Below are 24,649 nucleotides of genomic sequence, written 5' to 3'. Positions count from 1 at the left end.
GGGTGTTGACCAGTTGCTTGAGTCCGAGGTTGGCGAGGTTTTCCAGCAGGGCGGCGGTGTTGCAGTCCTTGTTGTTCTCCAGCTGGAAGTTGAGGTCCCCTAACAGGATGTAGTCAGCGGAGGGGAGGGCGTGTGGGCTGATGAAGTCCGCGATGTCTTCGCTGAATTGTGTGCGTGGTCCCGGGGGTCTGTAGACAAGGGTGCCTCTGAGGGTCGTCTTAGGGTCGGTGTGAATCTGGAAGTGGAGAAGTTCGGCTGCGGCGAAGGAGTCGTTGGCGTCGGTCGTGATGCGGATGGAGTTCCGGTGGATGATGGCGATGCCTCCTCCGGTCTGGTTGATGCGGTCCCTCCTGATGATCTTGTACCCGTCCGGGATGGCGATGGCGATGTCGGGTGCGGAGGAGGCGTTCATCCAGGTTTCCGTGAGGAAGGCGACGTCCGGAGAAGTAGCGTCGAGGAGGTTCCAGAGTTCCACGGCGTGCCTGTGGATGGAGCGGGTGTTGAGCAGGATGCACTTGAGGTGGTTGCTGCTGGTGTTAGTCTTGGAGGGTGCTGGCAGGTTCGGAGGCAGGTGAACTTGCAGGTGCGGCAGGTGAAGGGTCCGTGGATGCGTCTCGGGGTGGCTTGGCAGCAGGCGTGGGTCCGGCCGGCATTGAGTGCGTTGAGGGTGGCGGCGTCGTAGGTCAGTCGGGTCGTCTTGCATCGGCGGGGAGGGCCAGGGGTCCTAGCGCTGGGTGCGGTCCAGGCACGGACGGGCGCAGACGGGCTTTCCTTTGGCGCGCCTTCGGCGAACAATCGGCGCGCCCGCTGCGCGTCAGCGCTGCGCGTGCGCACGGTCGCCATTTATGGCTCCATTTATGGCCAAGTGCAGGGGGGAAGGAGTAGCTGGGAGGCGGGAGCGGGGAGGGTACCGAAGGAAAGGGGGCGTGTCCACACTCCCGGCGGCGGGAAGCGGGGCGGGTGGGCGCACTGCGGGGAAACTGCACAAGGGGGGAAAACAGGACAAAGAAAGGAACGGAAAAATAGGAGAAAGGCAAATTACAATACAATTTACAGTAGAATACAATTACAATGAAGCAGAACAGCAGGGAAATGCTGGGAAATGCGGGCGATCAACGAGCGACGGTGGGGGGCGTGGCCAGGAGGAAGGAAGGCTCAGCGAGGCTGAGAGCGGTGGCAGGTGGGGGGCTCACGCGACAGCTGGTGGCCGTGCGACGCGGGGGTGTCCTAAGATTAGACTATTGCAGTCAGTTAGCATGTTACACCCAGTGCATGTATAATCAGGAATTGTGCAGAAGCAATAGGGGAAATTAAAGGTGGGGGGCAAAACATGCATGCTTTACCAATAACTTTAGCATTGTTTGATGGATATGTGCAATATTTGGCAGACACTCAGCTGTTTAGCCTACACTTGGTTGTATCAATTTCATGGCACTGTTTCATGAACTTGCATGAAATTTGGTAGCCCGCAAATTAAGACCAGTGCACATGCGATCAACCTCCACGGTCGCTGCCAAAGTAGGTTGGCTGCAAGGCTTGGCCAGAGGTCATCCACAGTGTAGAATGTGTACGTACATAGTAGGTGAAAGTGGTACATCACTGATAACGCCACAGGTAAAGATCTGTTATAGTTCGGCGAACACAAATGTGAAATTCTACTGAAATTCGTCAGTTATGGTGTGCAACCAACTATGCACATCATAACTCATGCTCCCACCGCCATGTTCCTAAAAGGCTATCTTAATATGAGTTTGGCATTGCGGGAGCAGGATCGCCCCACTCTAGCACTGCCAAACCCATGTTTGAACCAACCCCCAGATTAGGAGTTTTCTCCTGTCTGCCGGGCGGTTCTTTGGCGTTCCCACGGCAGTGCCTATGAAATAGGCACCGCATTGGAAACGTCAAAATCAGTACATGCATGTGATGGACTTCTGCAGTCTATGATGTGTAGGTAACTGGGGTGCATGCACACAGAAGGGCACAGCATGTGCTCCCCCCGCATGCTCCCCATGGCGCCCCCTTTGTTTCCTCATCGCAGCGGCACCTCCAAGCAAATTGCGGCTTCAAGACTGCTGCACCACCACAAGGGATCTCTGTTCCCTGGCAGTTGCGGTTGTCCCTGAGTGGGCCGACTGTCCTGGTCATAATAGGGCAGTCAGAAGACCGCCATCTCTGCACCATGCATGTCTGGTGGTCTGTGGGCTGCCAGACTGGTAATAAGCCCCTAATAAATGGCAGAGCTTTAGTTATGGCATGTGCTGAGGGTTTACGTATGTATTTGTGTGGATACATAGATAGATAGACAGAAAATAGATAGATAGATAGATAGATAGATAGATAGATAGATAGATAGATAGATAGATAGATAGATAGATAGATAGATAGATTGATAGATAGATAGCCCATTGTTAATTGCACTTTGAAGACAACAGCATTGTTTAAGCGACCTACCCCAAAATAAACATGTGATATAAAAGTACATGTATTATACAAATTAATATTGCCAGCTCAGGGCCCGGTTACATTTACAATGATGTCACCAGAGTCTTTTGATGCGAATGTTTGTTAACCTTTGTGTATCTTCAATCTCTCCCTCTCTCTTTCTATTTATGCGTGTATGGGCGTGTGAGTGTGTTTAGCAATCACAGTTAGCTTTTCTCTGATTAAAAATAAAACATTTGATATTCAACCCAGAAGAAAATGCCTGTTAATTACTGATTCGTAATATTTATAACATTTATTGTTTAGCGTTTTTTTTTTTTAAATCTTGAAATCAATCTTGTTACAGTGCATGTGCGTAGCAGCCTATTGGTGCCTTCATCTTGCAGTGACATTGTCTTGTCAAACCTAGAGAAACTGAGATGTACTTTCCATGGTATCTGTAGCATCATAAATACATACACGTTAGAATGTACGGATTGTGACAGTTATGTGTCCTTTCCTCATTATTCACATTCTGATTTGGTAGACAGACCTACGTCAAGGCCCAGTCTTCGGAAACGCCTCTTCTTTGCAGATATCAAGCGGCACTCATTCATACTCCGGCTCTTACATCTGTGTCGTACCTGCAGTCGCGGGTGAGCATAGAACTCATTTAGGAAATCCATCAGCAAGTCGATCTTCAGGGAGCTGACGCACAGCACTACGTGCTTCTCGGTCTGAGCGCGGTGACGACTGTAGTTCCCGCCAGACTTCTGTCTCTCCATCCACAGGTAGGCGAGCTGTTCAAACTGCAAGAAGACACTGTGAGTGTCACATCAGCACACTGGCAAAGTGTAATACAGACATCTCACTATCATTAGCCTTTTTTCAGCTGTCCAATTACTTTCATGCAGGACTCAAATATTTACATTTTATCAATACATTAAAGTGTCAAAATGTGGTTCGTCAATAGCTGTTTCAAGAATGGATTGTGGTTGCTGATGGGTATGAAACCTCTGAATGGGCCAAACAAATCAACATCTTACCATTGTTGTATGTAATTGATCACTATCACCCAACTGTAGTAACATTTTTCAGGATAGGCTTCTATGGGTCTGTTTGTCAGGAAACCACATTTTCCACTTCGAACACTATAATCATGTATGAAGTGACTGTGCATAGCATCTCTATGATAAAGCCTTTCTCTTTCAAAAATGAAGCATTATAAGGATCGTTTCCCAAAATGTCTACAGACATTCACTTCTAAAAGTTATGGGATTGTCACCAGTGCTGTCCTGTGCACATTTACTGTTCCTGTAGAAAAAAGAGATCTGTGGGAGGAAGAGGCTTAGCCACATCAGGGCTGTGGCCAAGCAATATCCTACGGTATGCAGCAAGCAGATGACATGCTGGTGGAAATCTTCAGCATGTCATCTGCTTGTTGCATACAGTAGGATATTGCTTGCCCACAGCCCTGATGTGGCTAGGCCCCTTCCTCCCACAGATGAATGAACCAGGCTATGCTGCCATCACCAAGATAACCAAGAGAAGTATACCTATGCTGAGGAGTATAGCCCAAATCTACCAAAGGAAGTGGAAAAACATGAAATCATGGGGTGTCGATCCAAACTATTGCGGAAACTCATCCTCCGGCAACCTGGGATCTCGCTAGATGAAATCTTGATTCTGGCCCGTTCACACGAACTGTCTGATGCACGGGCAGAAGAAATGGAGATAGCCCTACACACACCGGTAACCACGCCAGCTTCAACCAGGACAACAACGATCAAAGAAGAGAGGGTCAAAGCTATCCAGAGAAGGCCCCCGTCAAGCTGCCAACAGCACACGCCCACCCGGGGAACTCAGTGTGCATACTGTGGAGAAGATCACCCGGCGACGGAGACGTGTGGGGCGAAAGGAAAAACGTGCTTGAAGTGTGGCCGGCTAAACCACTTTGCAGCAGTATGCAGGGGAGAAAGATACAGGCCGAATGCCCCCAGGTCCCGTGCCGCTCACGGACCCAGACACCTGTCACAGCGCATCCGACAGTTGTCACTAGACCAGGATCTGCCACCCCCGACGGTCAAGCCCAAGAAAGACGACCACGATACGAAGACGTATGTCAGCAGAGTGTCCATGAAGAGGAGACTGCTGCCCATGTGCTCTGTTTCCATTGAGGGCACGGAAGTGAGAGCCCTCATTGACACGGGGGCGTCGGTCAACGTAATGGACTCAGATCAATATGAAAGGATGTCGCCAAAGCCCGATCTTGCGCCCTCCAGCGCGCGGATCTTCACCTATGGAGGAACAGACCCACTACCATTGCGAGGCGTAATCAACACCACCGTCATGAATGGAGAATATTCGACGGAAGCACGTTTTCATATTACGGAAGGGAAGAAGGGCACCCTTCCGAGCTGCCACACGGCGGAGGACTTGGGGCTCGTATTCTTTGCGAATCAAGTACATCAGTCACATGTGGACAATCTGCTGAAGGAGTTCCCCGCACTATTCCAAGGCCTCGGGAAACTCAAAGGGAAGAAATTTCATCTACACATAGATACCTCTGTACGCTCAGTAGCCCTCCGGCACAGGCGAGTGCCGTTCAACCCCCGGCCACAGGTGGAGGAAGAACTCAAGAAGCTAGAAGACCTAGGGGTGATAGAAAAAGTGTCAGGTCCGACCCCCTGGGTGTCCCACTGGTCGTGGTGCCCAAACCGAAAAAACCAAGGGCGATCAGGCTGTGCGTTGATATGAGGCTCCCCAATGCAGCCGTAAAGAGAGAGAGGCACATTACCCCCACCATGGACGACATCGTGGCCTGAATGGGGAGAAATGGTTCTCGAAGCTGGACCTCAACTCGGGCTACCATCAACTCGAATTGGAGCCGGAGAGCCACTATATAACCACGTTTTCGACCCACGCGGGGCTACGAAGGTATCGGCGGCTGAGTTTTGTGTGTCCTCAGCGGCTGAGGTATTCCAAAACGCCATACGCGAGGTGTTGTCAGGTTTGAGCGGCGTAATCAACCTCAGCGATGATATCCTCGTCTACTCCAACACCCTCGAAGACCATCATGCCCACCTAAGAGCGACGCTACAAAGGCTGGTGGAAAGTGGATTGACCCTGCATCGGTCAAAGTGTTCGTTTTACCAAGAATCCATTGACTTCTTCGGATACACCTTCGCCCGCGATGGCCTAAAAGTAGACCCCAAGAAAGCGGAAGCGATCAGGACAGCCAGCACTCCACAGACTCCCACTGAAGTGCGGAGCTTCCTGGGCATGGCCACTTACTGCGGCCGGTTCATCCCCAACCTGGAGGCTCTAGCGGAACCCCTGAGGGCTCTCACACGACAAGACCACAAGTGGGAGTGGACAGCGGCGGCCAACAAGGCATTTCAAGACATCAAAGCAAGTCTTCTTGACAAAACAGTGATGGCATACTACCAACCACGCCGCAAAACAGAACTGATCATGGATGCCAGCCCTGTGGGTCTCGGAGCGGTGCTCCTACAGGAATACGGATTGGAAGAATGGAAGCCGGTAGTCTACGCGAGCCAAGCCCTAACTGACACAGAAACCCGATACGCCCAGATTGAGCGCGAGGCACTGGCGATAAGGTGGGTGTGCCAACACTTCCACCTATACTTGTGTGGTCAGGAGTTCAGCGTGGTGATGGACCACAAGCCCCTGCTACCTCTGTTTGCAGGATCGTCCAGATTAGCACCCCCACGGATAGAACGCTGGGCCGTCCACTTACAGGGGTACAACTTCAAGATTCTGTTCAGACCAGGAGCGCACAACCCCGCCGACTACCTGTCCCGGCATCCCGATGTCACCAAGCCGGCCCACCCCCTGGACGACAGACCGGGAGCCAAAGAGTTTGTTCACATGATCTCGCAAGCAGCATGCCCGGACACAATGACGCTGAAGGAGATAGGAGATGCGACAGCGAAGGACGAAACATTCGCGCCAGGCACGCTCTAGAAGGGAATCTCTAGGCTCACTTTCTGGATGGAGCCAAGAGCCTTCGATCAGAAGTCAGCCATTCACGGCAGCAATTGTGGCAAGTCAGGAGCGAGCTGAGTGTGGGTGACGAGGGGGTCATCCTCAGAGGGCACTTGATCGTAGTGCCGGAGAGCCTTCAGCCTCGGATGCTGGCGATAGCACATGTCGGTCATCAGGGGATGGCCAAAACAAAGGCCCGCCTGAGAAGCAAGGTCTGGTTCCCAGCCATGGACAGCATGGTGGGCGAGATGGTACGCTCCTGTCATGCCTGCACCATCACCGGCAGAGACCCGGCGCCGGCACCGGTGATAACGGAAGAGGCGCCCCAGACGCCGTGGACCCACCTTAGTATTGATTTCGGGAGCTTCCCGGACGGCCGGCACACGCTCGTTCTCGTTGATTCGTTTTTCAAATTCCCAGTGGTGGAGGTGATACCCTCAATCGCTTTTCCCCAAGTCAAGAAGGCCCTGAACCGCATCTTCGCCACCATGGGGCTCCCAGAGGAGATCAAGTTAGACAATGGGCCACCTTTCCAGGGAAGGGAGTTTTAAAGCTACCTCGAGAACCTCAGGATCACACACCGAAAGATCACTCCGTTGTGGCCCCAGGCAAATGGGGAGGTAGAAAGACTAATGAGGACACTGAACCGAGCTCTGAGGATTGCCGTGGATGGCGGGGAGGACCCCGAAGCAACCCTTGACCAGTTCCTAGGTGTCTACCGTCAGACGCCACACAGTACTACCAAATGTGCCCCGGCGCATGTGTTGTTCAAGAGAGCACCTCGGGACAGCATCCCGACCGACCACACATGGACCCCTGAGGCAAGGAACGGAGAGGCTATTCAAGCTCGGAGGCGAGCCACAAATCAAAAGGCGAGCGAAGCACGGCATGCCCAACAGCCGACGCTAAAGGAAGGAGACACTGTGGTGAATCGGGATCGACACCCAGGATGGAAATTTCGAACACCCTACGAGCCAGAGGTGTAGACAGTAGACAAGGTTCAGGGGACCATGGTCACCGTCCGGCGAGGCAGCCAGGTGGTAACTCGCAACGTGTCATGTTTCAAGAAAGTGGGAGGGCCGGCAGGGCCCTCAGCAATGGGTGGAGACCAGGAGAACGCGGGGGACTATGGTCTGGACTTTGAGGAGTTGTTCTCAAGGTACCAACGGCAGGGCAAAACGGAGGGAGCCCACTTGGGGCGGCCAATCATAACATCGGAACCAGCTCCAGCCGACCGTGCCCAGCTTCAAGTGGTGAGGGTTGTGGCATCCCCGTTTGTCCGAAGTCAGCGGTACAACCTGCGACCCAATCCGGGTCCGAGCCAGAGACTGAAAGACTTTGCATGGACATCACCCTGATGGCGCGAGCGCCTAAAGGAGTATACTAAATTGAAGGAGGGATGTAGAGAGCCACCCGGGCTCCTCTATACTTTGTTGCCATCTGTACATGCATCCCCACACCCCCGGGGCGGGCTCGCTCCGGGGTATAAATAAACAGAGCCGAAGGCCGCTCGGGGTCTTCGGGCATAGTGAGAATCTGCGTCCCTGTGTCGTTATTTGGCTACCCAAGCCACGTGTAGCAGGCCCAGTCCTTGCCCTCCACACATGGTATATACCGTCAACAGAGTTCTGTTTAGTGTCTTGCGCTTTCAAATGTCCGACTCATCCCTTTGGCAGAGTTTCACCGTAATATCTGCTCACGACTAAGTCCCATTCCAGTCAAAGGTGCACTTTTCTTGGAGCACACATAAGGGGCGCACCAGCATGGGAGACAGGGTGGAGGAAGGGCAATGATGCATCTGAATCCCAAACACGGTTGCATCACCCGGCACCACTCATTCTACAGCCCACTCTCCTATCTGTCAGACAGCCACGAATTCCCCTATTGTCATGCATTGTCTTAGGTAACACACTAAGTGACAGAGCTCGACCAGGGGACGTGCATCCCGGCCAGTCCTAGCTTTGTCCATCTTCAATGCTTTTACAGCCATGGGATTTTTCCAATTGCATTTGACCTACATGCTGGGCACCCTGTGCTATAGTCGTCCCTGTTGTTCTATGTAGAATATGCCCGAAAAAAGGTGTTGTGGCAATTTGTCACAAATGTAAAAATAACTCGTCCTGTGTCTAACACTGGAGTCAAGCAATGACAACGGCCTGATTTAGAGAGCAGTAATGCAAATTCAACTAGCTCGGGACAGATGCAGTAAATGTTCCCTCAACAGGATTACCATTGGCGTAATTACTACCACCATGTTGTAGCAGGATTTACTGCATGCACGAGAATAATCGGATTTTACCTTACAGCAAACGTCAACATTAGGCTCTCTTCCCTTATTAAAACATAAAACAAACTGTTCATTCAAGAACAGAAAAAAACTAAATAAAGTATTTTTTTATGTCCTATTAGGACTAGCTCCTTAGGCTAGTAAATACTAGTGCTTACAGATAAGCAGAGTTTATACGAAGGAACAGCTTCAGTTCTGCAGCAATAAAGTTTAGGCCACCTTGAATTTATTGCCTACCATTGTACAACATGGCAATAATTTATTGTGATTCAAGAAAATAAATACATGCATTTTTCAACATATTTGATTTATGGCAATTTTCCAACTGGTAATATAGGTGAAATACAATACCTGTATGGGAAGTACAACAAGTGCAACACAGATCATAATCACAACCAACAGCTTGGATGGCCAGATCTTCGGTGTGACGTCGCCAAATCCCACAGTAGAAAATGTCACAATGCAGAAGTAGAGCGAATCAAACAGCGTCAACTTATTGCCTGCTCTTTCCAAATGTTGAATTCCACATATGCTACCAAGAAAGGAAAAAAATACCAATAAGCCTGTGAACAAATTACTGAGATCCGTTATATTGTGCCATTTTATAGTCCAAGAAGAACTATGCAAACTATGCAAATTGTACCTAGTGATATATGTGAATGAACTTACAAAATGATCACAAACAGTGAATAACACATTAGCATTTGAGCTCACATGGGTGCCGTACATTCTACAGATGGGGTACACCAAGAATGAACTACACTTAAAAATTATTTTCAAATGTATCTTTGTGCTAAATTTGTTGGTTCAATAAATGGAGCAAAATTATGTTATATTCAGTCTTTAAATATTAGAAAGCTGTGGCAGTATTTTTGTTCCCCTTGGATTTGTTATGCTATTAACGAAAGAAAAAGCAAATCATAAGCACCATAGCATCATATTTTATTAGCTCTTCACTGTGCATCTCTGATGCTGCTGAAAATCTCACAATTTATTAATATAAACAAACACATCTGCAGAAAGATATTTAGATAGGTAGAAGTCTGCCACGGAGATGTGCCACTGGTCAAGAAGACTTTTAAATGTTTCTTTAGGTAGGAAGTCAGAGTATGGCCTCATTCAGTCACAGATGCAAGCAGAGATTTTAACAGAAATGTAGACCTAAAGCAAATGACGCAGTTGGGCATGGTGACCGGTCACAAGATAGCTAACAACACAAGTACACAGATAGAAAGCATGTGAGAGCAGTGGATTGATGGGTATATACTAAAATAGCATGGCCAAAATATCCAGTACCAAAATATCATGAAAGTAAGAATATAGAAGTTAGTGTAGATTAACTGTACTTAATCAACACACATCCACTTTGACAATATAAATTGCCAACTGGTGGTCGCCATTAGGTTGATAGAGTTAGGACTCATCTTTGGCGCCAATGGACAAATCTACATGAAAGTTTCCCAAAAAAATGTGTGCTTGTGATTCTTGTTGGCCATGGAAAGTTTTGGGGTGATCGGTCAAGTGGGGGCTGAGAAAAAGAAAGGGATATCAAAAAAGTGCATTTTTCCATGTAAATTCCTATAGGACCATTGAACCGCTGAATGGAATTACACAACATTTGGCAGAAAGGCAGATTTGGTTATGTAGATTGTGCTTTTTGGTGTAAATCCCTTCAGTAGTTTTTGGGAAATTTCAGAGAATATAGTTAGTGATATCTTTGGCTGCGATGACTTCGCGAAAAATGACAAACTTGTGCAGCGAAATAAAGATCTCTGATTGACTGCCTACAATTCAGCCAGGAAGTGTTGGCAGCCATCTGGGGACTCAGATTCAGCCGAGTCTCAAAAAATAAAAAAATAAAAACAGAAAAGGGGTCGGCTAGGATTATGCCCCCCTGTGACTCAACTATGGCTTAAAAGCATTTTTTAAACATTTTTTACGTACATCCACAATATTCGCAAATTCGCAGGAAAAATAAATAATAAAAAGAGCAGGCTCCAACGCTTGCTTCTAAATAACCCCCGGTTGGGCCAGGTCATGGGGGCATAGCACAAATATGGTTGCAGGGAAACAGATGAAAATATTGCTCTGACAGACAGGGACTGTCTTTCAGCAGCTCCCTGTCTGTCAGAGCAATGCCAGCTCCCGCAGGATATGGGGAGCCAACTGGGACCATGGAGGCCTTGAGGCTCCCACCGCAGTTCCATTGCACAGATATGGCAGGACCCAGGGGACGGAGTCCCAAAGGCCGAAATCAATCTTGGGAGTGGGGCCGTGTTGCTTCCCTCACCTAGACAAAAATAAATAATATAGGAGCAGAGAGAGGAAAAATAAAGGAAGCAACAAGCAGAAAGATGCAAATAGAGATCAGAAATTAGCAGAAAGAGGCAAAAAAAAGGCCAGCAGCTAGAGGAAAAATAAAGGCTAGCAGCAAGCAGAAAGAGGCAATATAGAGATCAGAAACGAGCAGAAACAGGCATAATAAAGATTTTGCATTTTGGAAGCCCCCTTTTTTCGCAGCCCCCGCTTGACGGATCACCCTGAAAAATTCAAGGAAGGAGCTGAAGTGGGGTCACCTTTTTTTCAAAATGGTTTGTGGTCTAAGGGGCTAAGTTATTAGGAATCCAAAAAACACTCCATCCATGCAAAAGGAGACCTAACTATATCTACCTTGTGGTGACTGTGAAAGCACCCTTGAAACTAAGATGCTCTCTCTTGAAGCTGAACTTTAAAAAAGCTCTTTATTGTTCAAGGCAGAAAATTTGCCATTCACACTGAGATTCTTCATATGCCTGGTGCGTTTTGGATCCTCACGGTCCTTGTTTGCAGGCTCCAGTAAAGGTTTGCACAGGCACTTCAGAGTCACACTTGTATCTGCATGCTGATTACTACAAGTCACACCCTCCATTGGGCCTCACAGGTGAGTGGATTCAATGTGCATGCTGGAACATGTAATGCCTAGATTACTTTTTACCTTTCAGTAGGTGTGCGCAGTTTTACCAATAAATTATACATATATATATATATATATATATATACATATATATATATATATATATATATATGAACCCAATCCTGTGTTCACAATCCTTTCGAAAAACAGGCACCGACTCCGTGGAATTCAAATCAAGGGTCTTTATTTGCAAGAAAAAACAATCAGACGCGTTTCGGTGGACAGGTCCACCTTGCTCACTACATCTCATATATATAAATATAAATAGCAGCCAGAATAGTGGGGGCCAACTTGCAGCGTGGGGCCTCTGTAACTCGTCACTTGCCGAAGCGTAAAACATCACACCAACCTCCTTCCTCACAGACAGAGCAGAGGCCACACAGGGGAATAGCTGGGAAACACTTTAATTTCGGCAAATGCATTTCGGCCTGACAACCTTCCTCACTGCCAGGCAGGATACAGGAGGTTTCTGCAGTCTTGAGCATTTAAAAGTCCTACTGCGTCGTAATAGGACAGCACAGCCGCAACTCCGCCCCCACCAGGTGTATCTGAGTGCACGGGTTAGTGACTAAACTGTCTTAATTTGTGCATCATTATGTTTGTTGTTCTGTAAACTGCTGCATGTGTTGATCAGTAGCTATATGAGTAAGTATATGGGTTATTGATTGGTTGCTCAAGTATTTGTATGGGAGACTGAGTGTGTGTGTGGGTGCCTGGGAGGTGTATGACTCTGTGCATAGATGTGTGAGCAGTTGATTCACTAGATGTATGGGTTCAAAAGTGCATGTGGAAACAGCTGTATGGGTGGTTGACTGTGTGCATGAGTGCATTGGTGAGTGAATGGATATCTCAGTGATACATGTCAAAGTAAGTACATATGTAAAACACAGTACATGTGAGAGTTGGCATATATAAATAACTGTGCATGAGAGCCACTGAATGTGTGAGTAGCTGTATGGATCATTGTGAACTTGTATCAGGGATTGTATAAGAGAGTAAATATGTGTTAGTATATGCTTGAATAAGTAAGGTGTGTATAACTGTATAGTTGAGGAAATGGAGGTGAGATTGTTTCTTTGCATGACTGACTAGGTGTGTGAGTAACTCCATGGATGAGTGACAGTGTGTGAGTTTCTGTATACACTGAGTGTATCTAAGGTTATATTAGAGTCTGAAGAGGTTTATCATATTAGCACAAGAATGATGTCAAATGAGATGTCATCAGTGATGTCATCAGTGATGTCATTTGAGATGTCATCAGTGATGTCATCAGTGATGTCACTGACCATGTCATGAATGTTGTAATATGTGACATCATCCGCAGTGGATTGCGGGTGCGCGATATATAGTTAGTGCAACTAACTATATATGGAATTTCAATGGTTTTGTGTGAGTAAAATAAGGTTTTTTAAATGCTAATTCCTAACTATATATGGTCTATAACCTATGGTTTTTTCAGTGAATTTTCAAGGTTTTGTAAATGCTAATTCCTAACTATATATAATCTATAACCTATGGTTTTTTCAGTGAATTTCAATGGTTTTTTAATAGCAAATATCTGTAGCTGTAAAATGTATTCTTCTTTAAATCCCAAAATATATTTTATATGTTTATTAATAACTTTTTTTTTTAGCTGACCGTTAGCTGACCTTGATGCCGCGAAATAGACCGCGAGCCGGTAAACGTTTCTTTACCGCAACTGCCGCGTTAGAAAACAACATCGTGACGCCTCCCGTCCGCATGACGTTTCGCGTTGTCGCGTGATACGTCATATGACGTACTACGTTAGCGAACTGGTACGCTTACCGAGTCGCAAAGCACAGGTTTCTGGAAGCAAACCGGGAGGCCCTGCAAAGCGTGTAACGTAAACACAGCAGGTCATGTGACTTGGTAATAACACTTTTCATTGGTTCATTTCACTTTTGGTTTCCTAATGATGTAAGACTAGGTCATATAATCTAAAATGAACACTTTTCATTGGTTGAGAACTATTGTTTTTCCCAAATGATGAAAATCCCTCTTTCTTTCCTCACTCTGACTTTCATCATTGTGAGAGAAAGACCCTTTGTTACCAGTGAGCAATGGCTTCTTTAGTAGCTTCAGCTGGTGCTTCCCCACCACCTCCACCACATCCAAGGAAGAGTGGACCGATGTGTGAATGTGTTCACTGTATGCAACAACTTTGACACTTACAGAAGCCTCACCTTCTCCATGCCTCCTACACAGTTCTACATGTACATCATAAATGCAAACAGAACAGAATTAATTATACATGTTAAATGGTTTATTGTTGCTGTTCTCAGAATGTATCAAATTTCACTAAAAACAGTGACTTGAAGGTATTCATCATATAACAGCGGGGAAAAAAAAACACAATCAAAATGATTGTGTTTAAAAAACCCATACAACATAACAAATCAGAATTCAGAACTCCTTAAAGTTAACTTACTTTCCATGACGGCCAAGGATGTCCTATGAACAGCTTACACTCTGTTGTGCTGTTATTACTTTCAACCCGCCACTTTCTGAAAGAAAACCTCCATCGTTTTCAAAAACATGTTACATACAATAAATGACTTCTTGCTCTCTACCACAAGTTTCCACAAGGCCAAATCTTGTCAGACCCATTTATAACTCTTGGATTTCTTGTAAGCCAATCCCGTCTTTTCGCATTTCCGCAACTTTCAGAATTAAAATGTTGAAGATCATTTACACAATCCTGGACTAGTAATATCTTCCCCTTCTGGCTCAATCATGTTCTACATTTCCTATCACACTGATACTGCTTACTATGAAGCAGACTTACACTACCTTTATGACTAGTACAATTATTTAATTCTCTACATCACTTTTAATCACAAAGCAATGTAAAACAGTAGACAGCATTGCAGACTTACATTCCCTCTACTCCATGTTTTGATTGGCTGCTTCAATTAGCTTATAAAAAGAAATAGTTTTTCTGAACTCATTCAAAGTGCACGTATTTCTCATGACGTCCAGTGTTATGGTAAGAAGTTATGTCTCTGTACTACACTTATCCTCAAGGCCAAATAGTGTAGGAGCCATGAGAACTTCTTGAAATTCCTCAGAGCACATCCCGAGATTCTTTCCCTAAAATTTTGGTTTTAAAAACACCAGGTAAGAGTTTTTAAGGTCATATGGCAATTTTTTTTTGAAAATTAAAACAGAATCATTGCAGAATGACCAGCCATTTCTACACTTTAAATAAGCTGTATAATGTCCTGATGTTATTGAAGGACCATTATGATATATAATTGCTACAGTTACAAAAGTCCTTCCTGATATTGACAACTGTGAAGCCACAAAATTTTTAATTAAAGTTGTCAATTTTGTTCCATCAGGCCTACATCGTTGGAACATTAAAATGACATACTGGCCATATGTTCGTATAAATAATGTGGACATCATTTCAGATTTACATTGGCTACACTCCATGTTGTGATCAGCTGCTTTTACTAGCTTATTAAAAGAGACTGATTTACTGTCTGGCAAAGTTAAATATATAAATCTTTCTGAGTCTACACTAGTAGTACTTGATACCCTACAGTTCTCGCAGTCATGCTGCCATTGATAAGAAAGCCCAAACAGGTGATCTACATCTACACCTTCATCATGCAATACATCAAGCATATACATTAAAAACTCCTGACAATCTTGCTGACTATTTTGAGAGAATTGTGTTTGGCCTGAACATCTGTCTAACAGATTTCGAATTTCAGACACACTTTCTATGTTTGTTCTATCAGTGCTACATTTCTCTAACACAGAATTTAACAAACTGCAAAATCTTTGATCAGAATTGACCACAATCTCTTCTTTTACATTTTCTAGAGAAAACAAAACATTAACCACTACATTAGCATAGCAGTTGACACCAGAACTGTTTTCAAATTGAAAACCAACAACATCTTCAACAGAATCCTTTTTGTTTCTGCTTATAATTTCAGGTTCATCGACTTTTCGTCTTTTTGCTACAACCTCCCCAGTATTGGTCACATTTCTTCGTTTCCGGCCTACCACACGTTTCTCAAACAAAGGATACTGAGGCAAATGTGGCGCATACTCTCTTCTCAACCTATTGTATTCCTTAACACAATCTAGATCCGCACAAATGTTTGTGACATCACACTCAATCAAGTACAATCCCGATAAAGTCCTAACTCGTGACAATGCCACATATGCCATACCCTCCTTGAACACAGAACTGCCAATATTCACCAATGCACAGTCTACACTTAAACCTTGCGATTTATGGATTGTCACCGCATATGCCAAGCAAACAGGAAACTGCTTACGACGAACATATAAGTCTTTTACAAGCAAAAATCTAGCAGAACAACGAGCAATTAGCTGTACTTCCTCAATGCCATCAAATTTAATTTTTAAAAATTCAATTCCATCTCTATTTCTGTATTTCACAAAATCAACAACATTACCCATTGATCCATTTACCAGACCTCTTTCAACATGTAAATTCCTTCTTAAAATTATACGGCAGTTCAAGCACACATTCAGAGTCTTTTCAAAACCCGCAGTTTTAGATATACTCTTCTCTAATGAATCCAATTTTGTTTTCAGATTCTCAGACAAAATAATTGTTGATCCCATATGCTCTACTCTGTCAATAGCTTCCAGTTTCACAATCTCTTGCTTTTCTAAATGCAACATTTTGTTGTTGAATTTGGCACATTCTGCAAGAGTTGGCATCAAACATATTCCAGATTTTTTCTCAGTAACTTTCTGAAAAATATTCTCAGGCACAACATCTTCGTCTGGATATAAATTTGTCAGTAATCGTGCATGTAAAGCTTCTTTCCCATGCTCGGTCACTTTTCCAATTCTAACATCTTGTAGAATAGTCTTGTAAACTTCATCCTTTGCCTGACGCATATTTTCATGCAGTTCAGCATAATTGAAGTTTAACCATATATTGACGTTGCCAATGCTCCCTAAGCACTTCCTGGTATCTTCATGCGTGAGCATTTTGAACACAGGTTGCCCTTTCACTGGTGTCAGCTCCAGAAGATCTCCGAAAACAATGATGTGTTTGCCACCAAATAACACATCATACTCTGTTTTGAGAACTTCTTGCATTCTCAAATGCACAAAGGCAAGCATGACATTGGAAACCATGCTTACTTCGTCAATGATAAGAAGTTTCATTTTCCTCAAGACTCTTGAAACTTCAAAACAAGCATCTCCAGATAGCTTGTGATATTCTAATTTGTTGTCATGCTCCACTGGCAGCATTAGTAAACAATGTAAAGTAATCCCTTTAATGTTATGTGCTGCCAGTCCAGTTGGAGCGGTGACAACACAAGACAGCGACGACTCTGTCCTTTCCTGCAAATAACATGAAATTGCTTTAATAAGGAAACTTTTTCCAGTTCCCGCTTCTCCACTCACGTACAGTCGGACAGGCTTCAACGACGTACATGAGCACTCTTTCTTGTCATGACTAAATCCATGATCAATTTGCATGGTAAGTTCGTCATATATTTTCCTCTGCTCAACGTTGAGTTGTCTTTCCAACTCTTCTAAGTTAACCGCATCCTCCTGAGCATGTGCCATGGCTCTTTCCACTTCATTCATAGCAGTGGCAGCTTCATTTTCGATAAGAGGTCCTCCTAGTGGATCCTGACTCAATGAAGCAGAACTCTGACTGTCCTGAGAACTGTCTCTGGCAATCTCGGCTGCAATCGTTGCTTCCTGCTCAATTTCCACATTCAACATTTCTACATATTTGGGAAAAGCAGGACATTCTATGGTCTCCTTGGCAGCATTGAATGAGTCTTCGTAACAAAGGAAATCTCCAAGCAGTTCCTCTTCTGCACGCCAAGGCTTAAAAAGTTGCAAAAGTGCTAAATAGAAAAACTCCTTTTTTTCAGGAGATTCGCCACTCAATTTTCGATGGTTTATCAAGTGGCATTTTCTTTGCTTGACCAGACATCCCTCACTTCCTATTACAGCATACACTCCTTTCTCAGTATCTTCTTTGATGTTCCTCTTGAATATGTAATTTTGCAGAACCTCATACAGACAAACATTCTCGAGGTGACTGCTTCGATTTGGATAATATGTATCCAACATGTTGCTCTTCAAAATGTCGGTACTGTTTGGCTCCTTTTCCGCCAAATACTCAATTTCCCGCACAGGTTTCAGAACTCGATTACGCGTTGCAGCAAGACCAACACTCGCCCAAACGATACTCCTGGACTTGGCATAGAGACTTGCTGAAGACAACCGGTCAGAACATTCGTAAGCTCCGATTTCTCGATGCGACAACATCTTCAGACTGAAACTGTACAACTTCTTGCTGAGGCTCTTTTCATGGGAAATGTCCTCCCACATATCCTTCAATTCTGTCTTCTCTTTTTTGGTGATGTAAGATGTCACATACCGAGCCACAGCCATACAGTTATCAGCCACAAACTGTATATCCATGTTAGCATTCCACATGGACAAAATCACCGGGTTGTAGTCGTTGATGTACTTAGACTCTTCGTTCCTCTTCAAATTGTATGTGTTTTTAGGTGATTTCTTCATCACATTATGTCGCAGCGAAGACATCAAACTGTTCACTCTTCGTTTAGAAATCACCGGTCGTGGAAAGCCGAAACGACATTTGGTGTAGAACTTGTCTTTGTTCCGGAATTTACGACGACAGTACTTTCCACATCGATGGCTTTGGAAACGTAGAACTTTTTCTCTTAGGCTTTTTTTCTCCTTTGCGTTTGGAACAGCACACGTAGAATACTGTTCTATGAAACTCATCACTGAGTCTTCTGCATCCGTTCCAAATTTAGGTGCATCCTTGATCCACAGCAACATATGTATATGAGGAGCACCTCTTGCTTGGTACTCCTTCCTCCAGAAGAAATCCAACACCTCTCCAAGAGGTGGATTCTTCTTATTCATGATGAAAGACATCATACCTTCAAATCTATGATTGTAGTACCTACATACATTGACTGGATCCAAAGAGCACAGTTCTCCGGGTGTCTTGAATTCGATGTTTTCTACGTTAGCATTTGCCTCTCGTAGAAATTCAAGTAAGTCTTCCCAGCCATACTCAGCACAGCTCAAAGTGAGGAACCATGTGGGAGTTCCTAAGTTCCTCAGCATACATTTTAAATCACCATGACGACGGTACCAGTACTCATTAGTACCACGCTGACACGCCATGAGATTAATCAGGTGAGAATCCAATATACTGTCTTGGACATTGACTTTATCCATAAAGTCACTTGCCGAGATGTTTTGCATGTGTATACCACTTTTCAAGATGTGGTTCACTGCATATGACAGTCCAGACAGATCGCTTTCAAACAGGAGATGAAACAAATAAGGAATGCATTGTCGAAACCTAGGATCTCCTGCATACAATCGCAAAGTCCGGTATTCAGAAGCAGGAATTTGATGAGGTCGCTCATCATATCTTCCTCCCTGACCTGTTGGAAAAAGCTGTGGGAAACACCGAGCTTCCAAACTTTCCTCCCAAACACTAATGGGACTCCCTTTCGCTTGTTTCATTTTAAACAACTCAATAGCATTCCCCATGACTTCCTTGGAATGCAAAGGATGAACACTATAATGTTCATATATTTCTTCACTAGTACAGGGTTCTACTTTCTCAATTTGACCAGCACACAAATCGCTATCCTCTTCCTCACTTACTTCCTCTTCTGCAACATATACATTTTTATAGTATTTATTATATTTTTTCAAATACAATGTTGCCCTTTTGACTTTCCTAACATCTACTAAATCTTGCCATATTTTCTTATTCTTTGTCGGCACCCCATTAACTAAGATAACAAGAGGTTCCTCTTCCACTTTTTCTACTCCAATTGTGTTAATGTTTTTCTTCAAATCTAGAGGCAAAGAAACAACTCTTCCCTTTAATCCTCTCTGTAAATCTGATGGAGGCAATTTCCCTGTCTTTGGCTCCATTCTTACAATAGCCTGAAAGGGATGGATACTTTGAATCAAAATAGATTCATAAGTATTTAAATCCTTCAATTCAGAAGGAATCTCAACCAATTCCAGATTATTATGAACTGCTCTAGCAGGCATCTGGTTTTGATTTAATTTGTTACAACAATAAGTACACACACGTTGATCCAATCCCAAATCAAAACAATTTTCTACCATCAAGTATGTTGTAAAATCCTTCCATTCACTATTATTTTCCCTTTCACTTTTTCCATATAAATCCACTAACTTAGTCTGATTCTTATAATAAGTGCGTCGACAACACACACAAGTGAAATTTGGCCTCTCACTTGATTTCACCTCAAACGTCGCAATTTCCCTCTGGAAATTATCTGTACTGGAAACCTGTACACTATCTTCCACATTACTCTCTTCTTCTTGGTCAATTTCAACATTCTCCTCTTTACTTCCAAAGTAACAAAACTCAATTTCTTCACATATATTCTTCACATCTATTTCAGAACCATGCAAAAGAGCAGCGCATAATTGTTTAAGCATAATTGCTGGACTCTTAGCATAATACAACATTCTAACTAATTTCCTCACTTTATTATGATGCACTGCTAGCATCCTGAAATGATGAAAAACACTCTGGCATACTCTCCTGGAAAGACAAGCCAGTGAATGACCATGCAAACCTATCACTTCTCTCACTCTGCAAGGATCTAATTCTTGCAACAACTTCATTTTCTGCTTCAAACTTTTCTTATTAAATGACCGTATAAAATCACAAAGCAAATTGATGGAATCCTGTCGTACACTGCAAATACTACTACACTTCCAGGTGTACACAGGACCCTTAGGACGTCTCCCTAAAACCTCATTACCTAACACCTCTTCTATCTCTGTTCTCACAAGTTTTTCTTTTTCAACTGGACAACCATCTTTCACTTCATAAGCTCGACCACTGGTGTCAACTGCATGCACCAAATCATTATCCTGGAAATAACTCTCCTCATTAAAAAATGCCTCAGAGCTTGAACTATGCATCCATTCTCCAGAAAAAACTTCACAAAAATTACTACGATTAACTATTCTCTTCCATCTACTATTTCTTTTGAAATCATAAATTGCCTTGTTTAGCTTCCTAATTCTATTGATTGTCAAAATAAATAACTTACGTTTAATTTCAAATGCCTGATCAATAACTTTCTCAACTATTTTTTTTCTCTTATAAAAAACCACTTTCTGTTGACCTTTCTTAATATTTTTTAACAAATTCCCAATTATCCTGTTGCGGAACATTCGTTTACGAATGTCCCTAAACTGTTGTTTCCTTCTACTTCCATGCATAGAGTTATCTCTTACTCTAGCAGTAACATTTCTCATTGGCCTTTCCTTACCATTTGAATTGTTTCTCCTTTTCTGGACTGAAACATTTTCTGTAGTAATATTTTTTTTACTAGACATATTTCTTATGACTGTTTTTGGACTCTTACCCGGTGCTTTCTTGGTGACTTGACAAATCTTTTTGTTAGAGGACTGCTGCATTATTCCATGGTCCTGCTGTCTTTGACGTTTTGCAGCCTTTCTCACTCTTTCTTTGCTTGGCATCCTAAAATCTTGAAATAATCTGCAGTTGAATCTGTGGTAAAATATAATAAAAAATGTTATTAACCACTATTACCCAACAGTAAATTAATAACAGTCATCAAAAACTTAACACACTACTTAAGTATATAATATACTGAAGCCTATCTCCAAGTTTTCACTGACCAGGACTCATCTCTTCTTAACCTTGGATAAACCTCACCTACTCTGTGTCCCCTGCACATAATTAAATGTAAAGGGGCAGATTAATATTAGCTAGCACATCCCCAGGGATGCACCAGTTAACGTGCACCGCTGCTCTGCCACCCACGGTGTGCCGCATTTACAATCAGATAGGACAAAGCTACATCAAAACCCTGCGCCTGCTTGAAGCAGGCATAGATCTTGACGCAGGTAGGCTGAAAGCTAAAGCAACAACTAAGTGTTGTGTGCAGAAGTTACAAAAAAGGAAAAATGGCGTTTAAACCAGTAATGAGCCCATGCTAACTTAACACAGAGTAAAAATATCCAGGATCTACATCAGTTTGGGGTTCACGAACCTGGCAGGTACAAGGCACTGAGGCTTTCCACCGTGCATGTCTCATCCCAAATCATATGTTGTTTGTGAATGAAACAATTTCCCAGACCAAATGCTTTGGATTGGCTACTTCTAAAAAATTAAACACCCCTACTATCCCGGAGTTAGAGGAATATGATGGTTGGAGTAATTTTACTCGTTGTCCATTAAAGATTTACAGGCCCTACTCCGTAATTCTTCCTTTAACATTTCCAGTATAAATCCAAAAGGTTGACTGCTTTGGCAACGTGCCTTATCCACGGTTTAATAACGCTGCCTTTTGCTTTATATAAGTTTTCAAATTGTATGAAATATATACCAATAGGTCGTTATTAACCTTTAGGTAGTGGTTTTCTTCATGAGGTCTGGTCGCTTCCATACACATACAGATTTTCAAAGATGATCAAGAAGTTTATCTGAATGGAGAGGAATGCACTGAGACGCCAGATCATTCACTAATGTGTAGGCACATACAGTTACACGGTTCATGCAACAAACACCGACCAAATATGGCTTGCGTGTTGCAAGGCACACCAGTTCCTGCTATCATCCCCACGTTCAAGTTCTTGGAAAATGGTAGTTATTTGATGCTCAATAATGAAGATTGTTCTGGGTTAATTAAAAGTATTCATTTTATCGTAACAGTAAATGAACGGGTTATTTGCTGCAGAAATGTTCTATTTCCTCCCACACATGAACATAGGGAGTTTTCAATCTGGCCACAAATACCAACCTTGGGAGCACATTTCAACGGCATGACAAGAATAAGAGCTCTTTTGTCTCAGAGAGAGGTGGCCTTGACTTCGGCCCGTGAAACTTTCGTGCTTCACATAGCGAACACCCGTACAGAGGTGCAGACCCTTTTAAATACAGATTCGCCTTTCCATTTCAGCAAGATGGTTCGGACTATCTCTAACGCGTCCTCCACAAAGGGCCTGGCGCACTTTTTTAAAGTTGTTACCGGTGGTCTCGTGACTTCATTTGAGAAAATCTTTGGAGTCATCCCTGCTTTCTTTCATTCTATTTTTTCCACTCTGCTTCGTGGATTCCCATTTTTACTTGCATTACCAGCGGACGCTCTTGTGCTTTTTTACATTTTTAAATATGGATGTCCCTCCTGTGCAAGCTCCCGCCCTGCAGCTGCTGACACTGTTCCGCAATCGCATGCTAGAATATTATGGCACAATGCCGTTGGCGATATTAAGCACGGCATATGGATTATCTTTTCGATTCTCCTACTTCACCTGTGTCCAGCCTGTATTTCACTGCCTGACCTGTGATTTCGATTGGGCCATTGATTTGTGTCTCTGCGGACCGGTTTCTCCTGACGTCGACTTTAATCAGCTGATGACTCCTATCATTACTCATGAGTTGGTTTGTCCTGGCGAAAGGATTATGGCTGTGGCATTGATGCATGGACTAATTGGTCCCTGGAATTTACTGGCGGCAACACAGTCTTTCTTGGAACAGAGCTTTCTTGAAAACCCACCGAGCTGTCCTCTGATGTTGATAGAGGATCCGGTGCTGGGAGAGCACGTATGTTCTTTTCCGCTTTTAAATTGGATGGCTGAACTCTTTTCGGATGAAGACGGTGACTTCCTATTGGAGGCTGTTGCAGCTTATTTTGCATACACAGTTATGTCATAGACCTTTTTCATGTTTGATATGCTGAGTACTAGCATTTCATTGACAATTCATTGACTTATTTGTCAAGTTTTTATTATTTAGCTTGCCTATTGGCTTAAGACTCGATAAAGTACTTGGCTGTTTTATTTTTCTTTAGCATTAAATTTTCCTAGTTTTTAATGTTTTACCTTGCGGACCGTCCACATATAAACTTGCAATCTGCTCTCATGAGATGGCACTTCTATTATCTTATTCAGTTCGTTTCCGGATCATGGGGAGGTGTCATCTAGGTCCTGGATATCTTTACACCGTGTTAAGTTAGCATGGACTCATTACCAGTTTAAACGCCATTTTTTCCTTTTTTGCAACTTCTGCACACGACACTTAGTTGTTGCTTTAGCTTTCAACCTAATAGTTCATCGTGATTTACATGACAATAATATGTTATTGCTCTACTATCTGCTTTACTTGTTAAACTATATCTGTACAGCGAGTGCTGAAGTTTCAAGAACACGATACAGAATTGTTATGAGGTCTGATCTCCACGACTTCATACTCATAACATAAGTGCAGCTTCTGCCAATTCTGGGCATGAGGCGGGTTTTATATTGCTTTGCCGAACACACATACACAACACTTGATGCGGTTCACATGAAGAGAGAGCTGGTGTATGCTGATGTGATTCCTTCAAATCTAAGACACTAAAGTATCGGCACGCCCTAAACCAACACAAAGAGACCTTCTTAGCAAATAATATATTATGTGTATTAGGGAGGGTGAGATATAAGCAGCCGCGGGCCGTGGAGGGAGTTACGGTGGGGCAGGGAGGCAGGGAGGGGGAGGGGCAGGGTGGAGCCCTCTCCACCCTGCCCCTCCCCCTCCCCGCCTCCCTGCCCCACCGTAACTCCCTCCACGGCCCGCGGCTGCTTATAAGTGTTGCTAACTCTTATTCATTTACAGCATGTTAACATACTGTCACCATTCGCTTTTTATGTACTACTAACTATGCTGGTAATTTTGCTACTGATAATATGTGTACTTGTATAATCTAAGATACTACGCCTGAGAAGACGGCATTAGTAAATAAACATTTCAAATACACATGTGTTCTTCTTAACTCCATGTTCTGGTTTCTAAGAAATATATAACGACCGACTGTTCATGAGTTCCACGTATCCTGAGGTACTATAAGTTCATATTCTGGATTGTCTAAACATTGAGAGTTTGTTAT

At 43.8% G+C, this 24,649-nt stretch overlaps 1 protein-coding gene across 1 annotated transcript in view; it reads right to left on the bottom strand.

Moving 5' to 3' along the window:
* Positions 1-24,649, bottom strand: part of KCNT2 (potassium sodium-activated channel subfamily T member 2) — a 1,660,679-nt gene that overhangs the window by 515,189 nt on the left and 1,120,841 nt on the right. The window contains exons 13-14 of the mRNA XM_078650345.1: positions 9,068-9,248; positions 3,066-3,230 (exon numbers count right to left, since the gene is read on the bottom strand). Coding sequence (XP_078506471.1) covers positions 3,066-3,230; positions 9,068-9,248 — 346 coding nt within the window. The remainder of the gene's footprint in view (positions 1-3,065; positions 3,231-9,067; positions 9,249-24,649) is intronic.

Source organism: Lissotriton helveticus, chromosome 1_1 (genome assembly GCF_964261635.1).
Source record: "Lissotriton helveticus chromosome 1_1, aLisHel1.1, whole genome shotgun sequence".
NCBI classification, from domain to species: domain Eukaryota; kingdom Metazoa; phylum Chordata; class Amphibia; order Caudata; family Salamandridae; genus Lissotriton; species Lissotriton helveticus.
The sequence above is the reverse complement of the archived record's forward strand: the minus strand, read 5'-3'. Positions and strand labels throughout refer to the sequence as shown.